The sequence below is a fragment of the Myotis daubentonii genome, chromosome 9, assembly GCF_963259705.1.
Source record: "Myotis daubentonii chromosome 9, mMyoDau2.1, whole genome shotgun sequence".
In the NCBI taxonomy this organism is placed as follows: Eukaryota; Metazoa; Chordata; class Mammalia; order Chiroptera; family Vespertilionidae; genus Myotis; species Myotis daubentonii.
Genome location: NC_081848.1, coordinates 23,797,875 through 23,813,338, shown reverse-complemented (window position 1 = coordinate 23,813,338; position 15,464 = coordinate 23,797,875). Strand labels below are relative to the sequence as shown.

Genomic DNA, 15,464 nt, shown 5'->3' with positions numbered 1-15,464 from the left:
AACCCAGATAAATGGTCCCATATCATACTTACTGATTAAGTGCTCAGTGTGAAATTTTTAAAGCTCATCTCCATAAAAATATTTCGAGTAACTATCGATCTCCCATTTTAAAATTACTGACAGCCATCACTTCTGCTCATTAGAGATGTCTGCTTCTACTGAATTATACCCTCCCCTCATGCAAACGATCCAACACCAACATTCATGTATCTCTGTCTTCAGGTATATCCTACCCTTGATAGCTCCTAAGTATGTGTTTGGTTTACTTATTACATAGTGGCATTTCTTGAGTGCCACTACATTAATATTGGTTGAGGAAGTCAGTTATGGAATTAGGCCTTCAAGGGAATAAGACAATTATTTACTGTAGAAAAACTACTCTGCCTATCTGTAGTCACAGAATGTCTATAGAACTACTGCATATTATTTTCACCAGAGACCTCAAAAACAACATGGATAACAGAGTTCTGTAATCCTAACATGGGGACTCTGACCAGCATAAAACAGTCTGATTCTTGAGGGATTCATTTTGTACTAGGACATATCAATCCAAACCCTTCATATAAATTAGGTTTTGGGAAAGAGTACAAATGTAACTTTCTATCCAAATTATATGGTATTTATCCAGGTACTATGTAGATAGGTCACTCAAATGAAAAGCTTTAACAAATGACAGTGTTTATCATATAGTTGCCTTTTGATTAATTTTGCACACCAATAAAAGTATAATTAGAATGCTACAGAAAACCTTTTTTCAAAATAGGTACTATAACTATCTATCCTATATAATAAAAGCTCAATATGCAAATCAACCAAACAGCAGAATGACTGGTCGCTATGATGCGCACTGACCACTAGGGGCTGCCCCCAGCCTGCAGGCTCCAGGCCATCCAAGGTGGGTGCCAGCGGGGGGGCCCCCTGATTGCCCCACTGGTTGGTCCCACAGATTGGCCCAGATTGCCAGCCAGGCCTGGGGACCCTATTCATGCACAAATTTTGTGCACCGGGCCTCTAGTATTTTAATAATGAGCAAAACACAATTTAGGAACATCACGTACCCTAGGCCTCTCACGCCAAATTCATTGCACCTTCTTTTATTCCAGGAGGTCAGCAAACTATGGACTGCCTCTTTTTATACTACCTGAGAGCTAAGATTGAATTTTGTATTTTTAAGTGATTGAAAAAGATGAGAAGAATGTTTATGAAAACTATATGAAATTTTCAGTGTCCATAAATAAAGTTTTATTGGAACAAAGCCACATCCCTTCTTTAATGAACTGGTTATGGCTGGTTTCATATACAAAGGCAAACTTGAGTAGGTGTCACAGAAACAACTGTTTAGGCCGTACTTCAGGCCTGAACCCTGAAATTATTTACTATCTAGCACTTTACAGAGAAAGTTTGCCAAACCCTATTCTCTACTCTTTGTTAAGTGAGGGGCATAATCTTGAAGATCTCTTTGTGAGATCCAGGTGTATGCTGCAACTCACCACACTGCTTGGGCAAGAACCCTGATGTCCTCACTCTCTGTGTTCTTTCAGTGCCTAACATTAATGTTTGTTGAATGACTAAATAAATGAATAAAACATATTCACATAGTGTATGTGTGGCTGGTTTATAAATGTGTACAGCCTTTACATTTCTTGATTGCTTAAGAATATGAAGGCCATTAAAGGGTAAGAGCATTGAGACATAGAATAGGCATGTAATGGCAATCTATATATTTTTACCAAAAAGAGAGAGAACTGTTTCTACATTCTCATTTACCAAAACATATATTTTCCTTTGTTTTTAAGGGCACTAAATACTAAATAGGTATCTTGCATAATCAAAAGAATACTTATGAGTTCATGCTAATCTTGGGTGTTCAATAACCAATGCACTTTGCCTAAAGAATATTAGAAACTGTACCTTGTAGTTATTTTAAAGCTACACAATATAAAACAACCAGGGGCCCAGTGCAAAAAAATTCATGCACCTTGAAAGGAACTGGGCCGCGAGGATGCAGTGGGCACAGGGGTGGGTCTCTGCCCATCCTCCACACACCCACGTGGCCCCTCCCCCCTGTCTGCCTGCAGCCCCACTCCCGCTGCCACCACTCCCATGCGCTGACGGGGGCGCTGGTCCCACTCGCACCCACTGACAGCATAGAGAGATTGGGGCTGGCGCCAGCAGCGGGTACAAGCAGCAGCTGCTGCCCGGATCGCCCCTTAGGAGGCAGGGGAGGTAGAGAAGCCCCGAGGAGCGATCGAGGCTGGCAGCTGCTGCTCACACCCGCTGACAGCGCTGAGCCACCCGGCCAGCACCAGGCACTGGCAGTGGGTGTGAGCAGCAGCTCTGGCACTGGCAGCGGGTGTGAGTGGGGCTGGCACTGGCAGCAGGTGTGAGTGCTGGGTGGGACTGCAGTGTGTGGGAGCAAAGAATTTTTAGTAAACACCAGAGGCTCGCCCTGATTACAGCGACTGGCACCTCGCCCTGATTTGGAGCTTCCACTCACCTGCTCCACCATCCCACCACAGCAGAGTCCCGCCATGCTCCATGCGCGCTCCCTGGTGGTCAGTGCATGTCATAGCGACCGGTTGTTCGGCTGTCCTGCCATTTGGTCTATTTGCATATTAGGGTTTTATATAAATAGATGTCTCAAAAGACTATAGATCATACTCCATTAGAAAATAAAACAACACAAATTGGTATTCTATACCCAAACTAAATATTCACTAATTTTATGTAATATATTATACAAAAGGTTTTGACAAAATAGTTTTCACATTACTTGGGGCTCAGTGCTAAGGTACCTTTAGGTTAGGCAATTTTGTTTTGTTTTCATCCTTTTTTTAGTGGAATAAATTTGCTAGGCTTGTTTTCCTTTATTAATTTTTTTTAAAAAATATATTTTATTGATTTTTTACAGAGAGGAAGGGAGAGAGATAGCGAGTTAGAAACATCAATGAGAGAGAAACATCGATCAGCTGCCTCCTGCACATCCCCTACTGGGGATGTGCTCGCAACCCAGGTACATGCCCTTGACCGGAATCGAACCTGGGGCCTTTCAGGCCACAGGCTGACGCTCTATCCACTGAGCCAAACCGGTTTTGGCTTCCTTTATTAATTTATACCCAAAATTAAGTTATGCATGTTAAATTCCTTATTTCATATAAAAAGAAAACTTCCTGTGGGGTTAAAATTGATTATTTTTTTCATTTATATTACCTTAAAGACACTGATAGGTAGCAAAAAATTCGGCATCTAGTTTAAAATGCTGGGCCAGAGCCTTAGTATAAAGTGAACAAGGATAAGCCAGCTTGATGCTGGCCCTTGATTATCCCAACACCCTGATTATCACCCAATTTTTATCCCTTTCTTCATTTCAACTCCTCTTTGAATACTGAATGCAACTGCATTAACAGTTTTCCTATTAGACACAACAATAACCAAACATATCCTCAGAGTGAATAAATTAAAAATGTTTTTGACAAAATCACCACCCTTTTTATAGTGTTAAATATAACAAATTAAGAAAGATAGCCTCCAGTGAATCAATTACTTAGATTTCAAGATGCATTTTCCCCTGGAAACAATGTTGTACCTAGTGGTTAGGTTTCCAGGCTAATCAGTAAATGCCTATTGACTATTACCTGTCATATTAATAATTCTCTGGAATTTAACTAGATATTTCACTGTGTTTCCATGGAAAACTCTCAGGAGTTCTAATTTACATGTAGCAGAACCACATCTCCCAACAACATAAACCCTTTGTAAGACTAGAAACTCTTCTCTAGTTGTAGTAATTATTATAGGAGCTGTAAGTAGAAAAAGGCCTATGGAAGGATACCAGTCCCAGGATTTCCTTCCTTTACCACTATTTTTGCCTTAACACAGAAAGCAAAAATGAATGGTGGAAATGAGCATTCATATTGCTTATCTTCATAAATAAATCATTTTTACTGCAAAAACTTTACTAGAAAGCGAGGGCGTTTCTTAGAGGTCCCATTCAAAAGACAATTATTAAACTCAAAATGTTTCCAGACAGTGTCTTATACAACAGATACTATAGCAACACTGATCAATGCTATGAACTAATAAATGACTGATTGGCAAAAAGAGGAAGCCAAAATTTGCTGGGAAATTAGGAAAAGTATATTCTGGTATTAGGAAAGAATGGCCACATCATTAACAACAGACTTACATAGATAAAAGAGCTAGCTAGAGGGGTCAAATTGTGCAATGAGAACTTCAATTTGTTTCTCAATTAACTTATTACAGATAGAAAAATTTGCATTTCTAATGTAAAAATAAAGTAGAAAATATCTGATTTTGAAATCACTCCTATTATTCTCTCAATTAGGTCCTATTAAGTTTAGTTAATTTTACATTTTATATCTTTTGTATAAAAGAAAAACATGTATAATGTAAGGCAATACAGTCTTTATACCTGTAAAATGAGCCGGGCTTTGAAACTCAGGTTTCAAAGTTCTGCCACTTATTGGTACTCTGACCTTAAGCAAGTAACTGAAGTTCTCTGAGCCCTAGTTTCTTCATCCACAAAATGTAATAATTCTTCATAAGTTCATAATAAGTAAATGTGATACACAAGTAGGGCTTAAATACTTAGCAGTCTATGGCACATGAGAAGTAGGAAAGCTACTGCTGTTATTGATATTATAAAATGCATTTCAAAGCTAAGAGTTACTGTACCAGAGAATTACAATAATATGCCATAAAGTCCAGTTTTAGTTAGCCATGAGGTACATCTTATGCATTTCCATTTTTTGGAAAGACATTTCATTTCTTCTACTGACTAGTTCCATCTTTGCAATAGAGGAAGATGTAAAAATAAAATATCTGGAAACAAGAACATATACTTCCATTACAAGTAGCTACTAATTAGTAGAGAAAATAAGTCTTACACAAATATATACTTTATACTTGTTAAGAAATCTCTGGTTCAAGAAATATCACCCCAAACCAGCCATTTTTATAATTGGTCATACTTAGTCAAATATATACTTAATACATTTGTTATGAAACATAAAGCTAAATGCCTGCCATTCCTTTCAGAAGCTTTGAGCAGCAAAATACAAGGTATTTCAAACCATCATTGAATAACCCATAATATTCACCTGTCCCTCAGGAGGCAGTCAATATCCTGGCCCACAGACGAATGAATGACTCACTTCTGGGTGGATTTAAAAAGTAAAGGCTAGCTAAGAGGTAGTCCAAGCCTATGAACAATTCTCTGGTTCAGTTACCAAGGGAGTGCCTGCTGGCCAAGGATATCACAGCTGGCTTGGGATACTTCCAAAGTAAAGGACTTGGGGGGTAAGGAGGAGGGGAGGTGGAAGAGGAAATGGTTTAGACAGAATTCCATGGGGAAATGAACCTTAGGAGATGGCCTACAGAAAATCTTGGAAGTTTGAAGGTATGCCTTGAACTACTCTGAAACAGTCATCCCTTACAGAATACTAGAAGATTCCATGAAGCAGAGCATATGTCCATATAAAAGCAATGGCCATTTTACATTTCTGAGAAGAATCAACAGCCAATGCCAGTATCCTGACCCTCTAAATGGACTAACATTCTTGTTCCCTATCAGAACTTTGTCCAAAATGTGGTATAATATTTAAGTCAAACATTCCCATGGTCACAAATATGACAAAATAATCCTTGCTACTGAACTTCTGAAAGTGTTCCTTATGGATAAAGAGAACAAAATATGGCTGTAAAGAACAGACATACCACATCTGACATATTTTGGAAAATGAGAAAAATTTCATTTTATTGGATTGTATTGTATCCAATGTAAATATACTGCTAATATATGTAAGTGCAATATATATTTAAGTCAAAATCCTATTTTGCTAAAAATAAATTTTCCATTAACCAGATCCCAAATAAGAGGCAACTTCATAGGGGAACGATATATGCAAATTGTTAATTCTAACTCAATGTACTAAGTGCAATAAATGCAGTATACTTGGGTAGCATGGCAGTCCTGCGAACAGAGGGAGAAGGCAGAGTCTGAAGATTAGGGAAGACTGTCTGGAGCTGTCACAGAGTTTTGAAGAATTTATATGTACCACTCAGTGCTGTGAGGAACTCTGGCTGAGCAGTTCTTAAATACTGGCTTTGAAACTCCTTCACACTCTTAAGTATTGAAGACCCCAAAGAGCTGTTGGTTATGTGTGGGTTATAACTGCCAATATTTATTTTATTATAAATTAAAACTGAGAAAAATATAAATGTTTGATTCATTTAAATAATCCATTAATGTTAACTTAAGTCACATATTTTTGTACAAATAAATTTTCCAAAACAAAAACAGTAAAGAATGGCGTTTACATTTTTTGCAAATCTGTTTAATAGAAGACAGCTGAATTTCCTATTTGCTTCTTCATTCAATCTCTTGTGATATGCTTTCAAGTGCAGAAAATATGGCCTCCCACAGATATGTAGTTAGAAAACAAAAAAGACAACTGTGAATATTCTTCGATACCACACTGAAACGTGACAAGTAGCTTCTTGAAGGTTAGCTGCCATGTAGAATCTGAAACTCCACCAGTAAACTTAACTTTCTATCCTGTTTTATTAAAATCCATTTGTCTGTCTTGTACGTTGAATGGATCTTTTATTTGATCCGTGTATGATTTTGATAAACATTTTCTCAAAAATGAGTCAAGTGATCCTGAAAATTCAAGAAAAAAAACTGACATTTATTTCCTGGGATAAAGAAGAATGGTCAGATGGCAAAGATTATGCCCATTGTGCTTACTTGGCTGGTTCTTAGCTGTAAAAGAAAGGCTCTGAGTAGCAATGGCTTTATATAATGATCATCTGGAAGATATTAATTATTAAATTATGCAGATCTTCATAATGTTGACACATTTTGTTATACAGCATCAAAAAAGCATATCCATTAACATCACCGAAAAGAAAGCCTTTAAGAACTGGGAAGCTTTCAGGCTAATGATGGCAGATACACATTTTCCAAAATTCTACTATTTCCTTGAAAGTTTGAATTTCTTCAAGGTAATGAATACTGTCAGTTTTTTCGTTGAATTTTTAGGGTCACGTTATTCTTTTTTAAGATATTTTTCCTTTTTATTGAATTTATTGGGGTGACACTAGGTAATGAAATTATACAGATTTCAGGTGCACAATTCTACAGCATATCATCTGTACACTGTATCGTGTGATCACCATCCCAAGTCAAGTCTCCATTTATCACCACTCATCCCCTCATACCCTTCTGCACCTTCCCCCACCTGAACTTCCCTGGGCAATCACCACACTGTCCGTGTCCACGTGTTTTTTGAAAATTTTAATCAAATATCCAAAGTTTGTTTTTTTAAATAAAAATGGGGTTACAGTTTGAAAACTTTAAAATTAACATACCATAAAATTAACTTTTTCGTATGTGCAGTTCTGTGTGTCTTAACATATTTGTCTTCCTATCTCCACAGTCATGACATAGCAGTTCCATAGCCCTAGAAAATCCCCTTACACTGCCCTTTTCTAGTCAAACCTTCACCACCGATCTGTCCCTTTAGATTGGCTTTTTCCAGAATGTCATGTACATAGAATCATAGAGGATGTAACTTCTGGAGACTGGCTTCTTTCAGTGCGTAACATCTTTGAGATTCATATATATTTGCTTTTTATGGATAAGTTTCCATTGTATGGATGTAGTTTGTTTTACATTCATCCACTGAAGGATATGTGTTTCCAGTTTTGGGCAATCTATAATAATAAAAGTGTAATATGCTAATTAGACCGGGCAGCCGAACAACCTTCTGGATGTCCTTCCGGATGAAGCCGGGGCTGCAAGGGCCAAGCCCCTTGCATGAATTTCGTGCATCAAGCCTCTAGTTTTGAATAAAACTGCTATAAACATTTTTTAAAATGTGGTTACATTTAAAAAGTGGTTAGTTTAGCTTGTAACTAAAACAACTGCTCAAGGTTTTTTTCTATAGAAATGAGGAGCATCCTATGCAATAGAAGTGCTTTATATCCTTCTCATTTTGTCACGCAAGATATTTTTAAAAGATGGACAATCAAGGATTAAGGTATTAACATTTTAAATTTTTACTGCTTCTTCAAGGACACTCTTAAATGTAACTGGCATTTTTTTCACTGAATATATGGTAGTGAAGAATACAATGATAACTGCTTGGTGCCACTACCTAAACCCCTAGAGATCGCGGCTCCTCTGTCTTTCGCCAAAAGTGCCGGGAGCGCGCTATTGCGCTCCTCCTGCAGTGTCACTATTAGATGCTAGTAGTTCACTCTTTATTGACAGATGGCACCTAAGTGCAGAAAACAAATGTAGTAAAGGTTTCCTTAAGTTTTTGAATATGTAACTTCATTGACTTGCGATTCATAATTTTTTTCCTAAACTGCTGTAAAATCAGCAAAAATGCCTTGGCAATTTTAGCATAGTTTCTAGGATATTGGTTGGCACTCAAAGGGTTAACTTACACTATGGGGCCAGCAGAGTTTTACTTCTAATGCTTTTGCACAGTGAAAAAGGCAATAAAGTCTTGGTATGATTATAAAAATAGTTTGACCTCTTGATCCCCAAAGGGTACTGGACATCCCCCCGGGATCTGAAGATCTATTTGACAAGTGCTACTTTATCTTATTAAGGAATGTAAGAAACAACTGTTACAGAGATAATAAAAATAGCCAGCTATATCCTCTGCTTTCCCTCCAGCTATCTGCAATAATGTGTTAGGGTAGCTAAAATTCATACTTCCAACCAATAGTACCTGGAGAGTTTTAGGTACTTATAGACATTTCCCAGATGCAAAGCTGGGAGTGGGGATATTCCCCGAAAACCTCAACACTGCAAGAGACAATAGAAGTATGGAAATACGGTTTAGTTACTATAGAAGCAGTAATGAGAATTAAATGGGCATCTTACTAATTATATGGCAAAGTCCATGCCACTTGAATTTTCTCAGTTTGTGACAATCAATTAAGGCTACTTGAAAACACTCTAAAAATTGTAATGGTCTAGACCCGTGGTGGCCAACTGCAGCTCACAAGCCACATGCGGCTCTTTGGCCTCTTGAGTGTGGCTCTTCCACAAAATACCACGTGCGCGCGTACGCCGATTGAAACTTCGTGGCCCATGCGCAGAAGTCGGTATTTTGTGGAAGAGCCACACTCAAGGGGCCAAAGAGCCGCATGTGGCTCGCGAGCCACAGTTTGCCAAACACTGGATAGACCAGCGGTTCTCAACCTGTGGGTCGCGACCCCTTTGGGGGTCAAATGACCCTTTCACAGGGGTTGCCTAAGACCATCGGAAAACACATATATAATTACATATTGTTTTTGTGATTACTCACTATGTTTTAATTATGTTCAATTTGTAACAATGAAAATACATCCTGCATATCAGATATTTACATTATGATTCATAACAGTAGCAAAATTACAGTTATGAAGTAGCAACGAAAATAATTTTATGGTTGGGGGTCCCCACAACATGAGGAACTGTATTGAAGGGTCGCGGCATTAGGAAGGTTGAGAACCCGACTCTAGACAAACATAACCCAATCCCTTCAAAAGAGCAAAAAAGGAAGGGATGAAGACATGGGGGAAAAAGACAGACTTTTACTTCCATAACTTTTTTCCCAAATTAAAATAATTAAAAATTATTTGCTTTACCCTCGATTTGCCCCAACTTCTATTAAACACAACCATCCTTAACTATTAGTCTTTTCAAATTGAGTACCAATTTCCCTCAACTGTTAAAAGTGTCCAAAAGGCAATTTTATTTAATTATTTGAAAAACCAAAAGGTACTCAATGAATTATTATTTAAGTGGGAGTTGGATACAAATTTTAAAGTATTCATCATTCGAACTAAAAGCATATTTTTACCTCTCATTTACAGGCAATAAGGAAACAGGACAGAAAAGTGAAGACTAACCAAATTACTCAATATGTACTGAAATATATTGCCACCACATACAAATAATTAAGGTATCTGGATAAAAGATAATTAATAGGTTTGACTTTTTCTTTCTTATATTTATAGTTGTACTTTATGGTTTATAACGTATTTTGACATTCATTACTTCTCTCAAGCTATGCAGCTAACTATAAAATAAGTAGAAATTATCAACATTTTACAGAGGAAACTAGGTTTCAAGGAAGTTAACTAACTTGCCCAAAATATAAGAACCTACCAAAGACCTAACTGTGAGCACATTTTGTGAATTCCAGAATCACTACATTAGCAGTTATGTTTTAGCAATTTATTTGGTGATGGGGGAAGTGGGAAGAGCAGTGGAATCCCTTTTACAAATGAAATCTTATATTGAAACTGAACTATGAAGTACATAAATACACAGAACCATTATTTTTGTGTTTTTGTGACAAAGTAACAACTACTGATAACAGTAACTTTGTGTTCTCACAAGTAAAATTTTCACGTAAGTAGATATGTACAGAATTGAATTTTAACCCTGTACCAGAATAATCTTGTAGCAAAAGATAACTTTTTAAACAATGTTAAAATTTGATAAAACATATTTTGGGATAGCAATATTTTTAAATTATAATTTTAAAATAATTTAAAATATACTTGAAAATTTAATCCAACTCAAGCATTTTTGAACACGAGCATTTTAGGGCTCCATAAAAAACAGCTTGCAAACCATTGCATATTGGATTGCTATCATAAATTCACTGCTTAATTTCTGCTTAGTTCATCCTATATAATAAAAGCATAATATGCAAATCGACTGAACAGTGGAATGACTGGTTACTATGACATGCACTGACCACCAGGGGGGCAGATGCTCAATGTACGAGCTGCCCCCTGGTGGTCAGTGCGCTCCCACAGGGGGGGCGCGGCTCAGCCAGAAGCTAGCTGGAGTTCACGGCTAGCTGGCAGAGTTCACAGCTGGCAAGCATAGCCTCTCCTTCCTCCCCTGTAGGCAAGGGGGGGAGGGGAAGGAGCAAGGGGTCTTGGACTGGGAGAGGGTGCAGGCGTGGCTGAGGGACCCCCTACCCCTCACTCCAGTGCAAGAATCTTGTGCACTGAGCCTCTAGTTTAAAATAAAACAGTAAAAAACTGCTTTTGACAATCAAAATTATGTACATAAGAAACCTGATTAACCAAGGTAGAATACAACCACTAATCCACAGTCATAGCAATTCTATTCTATTGGTTCAACCATATAAAATTGCTATTAACTGACAAATTTGACTAGAAAAATGAGGTCCATATAGCTCAACCCAATATTTCTCATTTTATTTTATAGTCTCTTCACTTATAAACCCATAAAAAAAAGTGTCAAAATAAGTTACTATATAAGCAAAGTGGAAAAATGCAACAAACCAACAAACATATACCACTGGAACTACTGAACATACTAAGAATTTTTAAATGTTTAAACCTTTTACTTATGGTGCAGAGTTTTATTTACTTCAATAGCACTAACTGCTTAATAGCCTATTGTAATAGGCCACCTTTTATTTATTGGAAAATGAGTGGACCGACAGTGACCTACCTTTCTTAATATAGTTCAGCACTCCACTTTAAAATATATCTAGTTGTTCCTGGAATTTCTTCAAGTAAAATGTATTACTCTTCAAAAATTCATTAACTTTTCCTAAATAAATATAGGCATTTCCTCTTTTATTAGAAACCTTGTTGAATTATTTCATTGATAACAGAGGAAGTTGGACTTAGTAGGAGTTAAAGATTTGAGGGCAGTTTTTTTGTTTTGTTTCCCTCTGTGGTTTACTTCTCCATTCTTTTTACTGACCGAAGGTTACCAAATTATATTCAATTATTTTAAGAAGTCTCTTTATTTTGGAGGACACTGAATCAAAATTATAAAGGCACTTCTAAGAATATATGTGATTCTCATACAATATACAATTCAATTTTCAGATACAGAGTTAAACCAAATTATTTCATGTGAAGGTGAATCCAGTTCCTTTTGAAGATACCCCCAAATCAACACACTTCAACAAATTAAGCCGCTTAGAAAAAGGCATCATGCCACCTATAAAGGTGACTCTTCCCCCATCATTAATGAGGATTATAACTGCAAAGAGTAATTTACACTGGGTGTGCATGAGTTTCATTCTTCCCAACAAAAATTCAAAATGCTATGACTCACTTGGTTATTACTAAACACATTATTAAACAGAAAACAGAATAAATGTGGAGAATCACATTTTGAGGGTTGCAGATGAATTTTATATACTTTGTATCAAAATTTATATATATATATATACTTTGTATCAAAAAGAAAACCATCTCTTTATTAGAAATAAACTCTTACATGCTTTTAGAATGATAAAGAATTTAAAATGCTAAATACTTGATATTTATTTTTAAAGAGCACTTAAGAATACTACTCTTAAAAAGCTACTTATGTTGCCAAGTCATGTCATAACTGGCTCAAACAATTCCATTTCCATCTAAAGGTATTTCATGCTACTGCATGAATCAATATTAAATATCCCTTGGAGTTGTTAAAAACTGGAATATTGGCAGAGGTATGCATAGTAATTAAACTATAAAAATGGTGAATATCCATTTTCCGTTTACCTTTTTCTTTTAATAATGGCTAGAAATGATGATGTTCTTTCTAGGTAAACAGAAGTGGTTTCCTAAAAGCTAAGAGAAAGATATAAAGAATGCTAGGAGCAAACTAAGATGAATCCATAGCCATAGTTCAAACAAAAGAAAAAAAAAAAGTCCCCTCCAAACATTTTATTAGCCTACCAAATTGACAAAGCCACTTTAAAAAAAAATAAATCAAAATCAATATAGCTCTCTATCAGTGGTTCTCAACCTTCTGGCCCTTTAAATACAGTTCCTCATGTTGTGACCCAACCATAAAATTATTTTCGGTGCTACTTCGTAACTGTAATGTTGCTACTGTTAAGAATCGTAATGTAAATATCTGATATGCAGGATGGTCTTAGGCGACCCCTGTTAAAGGATCGCTCGGCCTCCAAAGGGGTCGCGACCCACAGGTTGAGAACCGCTGCTTCAGTTTAAAAAAAAAAAAAGGTATTTTAACCAGGCTGGAGTTTAATCAAATGTGTATTAAACAACACCTTTTTTTTCACGTTAAAGACATAGCTTACCACTTTTACAGTTAGGAAATAATAATAATTTTTTTAAAAGTTTAGTTCAGTGGACATCTGGCCCTGAAGCGAAAGAGTTAACATTGAACTAAGCAGATCTGCACTTCTGATCCATTACATTTCTCACAAGCTGCCCTACAATGAGCTGAACAAGTATCAACTGTAATTTGATCCCAGAGTTTATGGAAAAAAATAACTGCACATACTCAACGTGAACATTGAATAAAAATCTGTTTCAAGAAAAACATACTCAATAAACACAATTTAAGACATATTTAACTGTTCGATTAACTTCAAATCTGCAATCTCTTTGCCTTCTTCATGCTCTCCAATAAAATGGGGGGGGGGGGTTCGGACGGAGGGAAGCAGCAGCCCTACTGCAGGGAAAAGAGGCTTGAAAAACAACTTTGATTGGCACTTGGCCTGACCCACAGAGGAAGAAAAACAGTTTTTGGACAAAGAGCGCAAATATTTGAGCTTGCTTACTTATATGCTTGCTTCCTTTCTTTTTTTTTTTTTAATATATAAAGAGCAATCCCAACTGAACTGTATTTAGAGAAGTGGACTAAAAAACGGTGCCCTATTCATCTTAGTCCTTCAGTCCCGACGCGTTTGCACAACTCAGCAATTTTAATTCATTTGTACTGGGCAAACAGAAGCACCGCCACGAATGTCCCCACTTAACGACATGCAAAAAACAGGGTTTGGGAAAGAATAGATTGATTATGATATTACCCAGGGGCCAGTGTTAAAGTCTGATTAAAAGCTCTTCTCGGTCTAAAGCGACATGCCCCCCCCCCCTCCTCCTCCTCCCTCTAACGGAGCGATTAAGCCAAGTAAGCCAAACAATACCGGAGTAAACTTTCCATCAGTCACTCCGGGAAGCAATAAGCTGGTGGTGCGTCCGATTTTTCGGGACACACGCGAGCGGGGGAGGGGCTGCTAAAAAAGGGATCACTCGCGTTCACCCCAGTCTCCTCCCGTCCCCCCCCCCGCCCCCGCCCCCCCCCGCCCCATCCCTGCCGGAGGAACTGTAAGGTCGAATAGCATTTCCCATGGGCATAAAGTTCAAGCTGCTTTACCAATTCCTTGCATGATTGAGTTATAGGCACAAGACGACCATCAGAAAAATGTAAAAGAAAGGGGGGGGGGGGGTTGTTAAGGGGAGAGAGCACGCCAGGGAGGCAGAAGGGAACCGAGTCAACAAAAACACCCGCAAGAGAGAGCCAACGCGAAGAGGGAGGGAGCCAGGTTCCTCCAGACCAGACCTGGCCATTCCGACTTCACTCCGGCCTCCATCAACAGCACCGGCAGGAGAATCGAACAGGTCCTCCCCGCTCCCTGCCCTGCGCCCGAGGAGCCGGCTGGTTAGGTAAGACGAGCCGAAACACAGCACACAGCACCCCCTTACCAAAAAAATAAAAAGTTAAAAAAAATCGCCAACCCCTCGGGACCAGAGTCTGTCCCCGCCGAGCTACAAAGCAGCAGCCTCCACCCTGCACCCTCCACCTACGCCCCCTTTCCCGGCCTCGGCGGGGGAGGGTGCCCGGGGTCCCTCGGAGCCTCGCTGCAGGAGCGCGCCCGGCCGGCCGAGCAGCCCGAGCCCAGGCCGGCGGAGAGCGCCCCTCCGAGCCGGACCCCAGGCCGAGCCCGTACCTTCCGCAGCACTTTCCGGCAGTTGGTACAGATCAGGTAGTTGGTGGCGGCCGACGGGCTGCTGCCGCCCCGGTTCATCGTGGCTGCGGGCACCGAGGGCGGGCGGGCGGGCCGGGACGGGGCTGTCACTGCGGCCGCCTGCGCCGCTGCGGAGCCGGACGGTCCCCGCGCCGCCGGCCGCGCTCCTCCGGCGGGATATCGGGCTAGGAGGCGAGACGACCCGAGAGCAGGCGGCGCTGTCCGAGGCGACCACCGCGGCGGCTGCCGAAGCGACGGCGGAGACGGCGGCGGCTGCTCCTCACCGGCCCGTTGTTCCACCCGCCCCCATCCTCCAGACCCCCGCCCCCGCCTGGCTAGGACGAGCAGCCGCCACCGCTGCCTCCGCCGCCGCCGCCGCCGCAGCGCCTCAGTGCGGCCCCGCCCCTGCCTCCCCACCACCTTCACCACCTCACGCTCCGGTACCGCCCCCTCCCACCAATCGGACAACTCCGGCCACGCCCCCGGGCGCTAGCCCGCCGCCTATGAGCGGCTACAGCTCGGTCGGGAGCGGCGTCGGCCAATCACAGAGGCCGAGGATGCCTTGAATCTCTGGGCAAGTTAAGTTCATCCCGGCGGCTCAGTACTGAAGGGAGAAGGCGGGTTAGTTAGGCTGTGAGGTGGGAGGGGATACAGTTTGTGCTGCTCCGCCAA

General features: G+C 39.8%; 1 protein-coding gene across 3 annotated transcripts in view; it reads right to left on the bottom strand.

Moving 5' to 3' along the window:
• The window catches only part of SESN3 (sestrin 3), a 62,691-nt gene extending 47,570 nt beyond the window's left edge, over positions 1-15,121 (bottom strand). Inside the window, exons 1-2 of one of the 3 annotated variants that reach the window (XM_059708126.1) lie at positions 14,775-15,117; positions 14,387-14,524 (exon numbers count right to left, since the gene is read on the bottom strand). Coding sequence is in view for 2 of the 3 variants with exons in the window: in XM_059708127.1 (XP_059564110.1) it covers positions 14,775-14,852 (78 nt within the window). In the remaining variant the exon portion in view is untranslated. Of the gene's footprint in view, positions 1-14,386; positions 14,525-14,774 lie in introns of all 3 variants that reach the window. The other 2 variants (XM_059708127.1, XM_059708125.1) reach the window with 2 other exon arrangements.
• Positions 15,122-15,464: the final 343 nt, after the last annotated feature.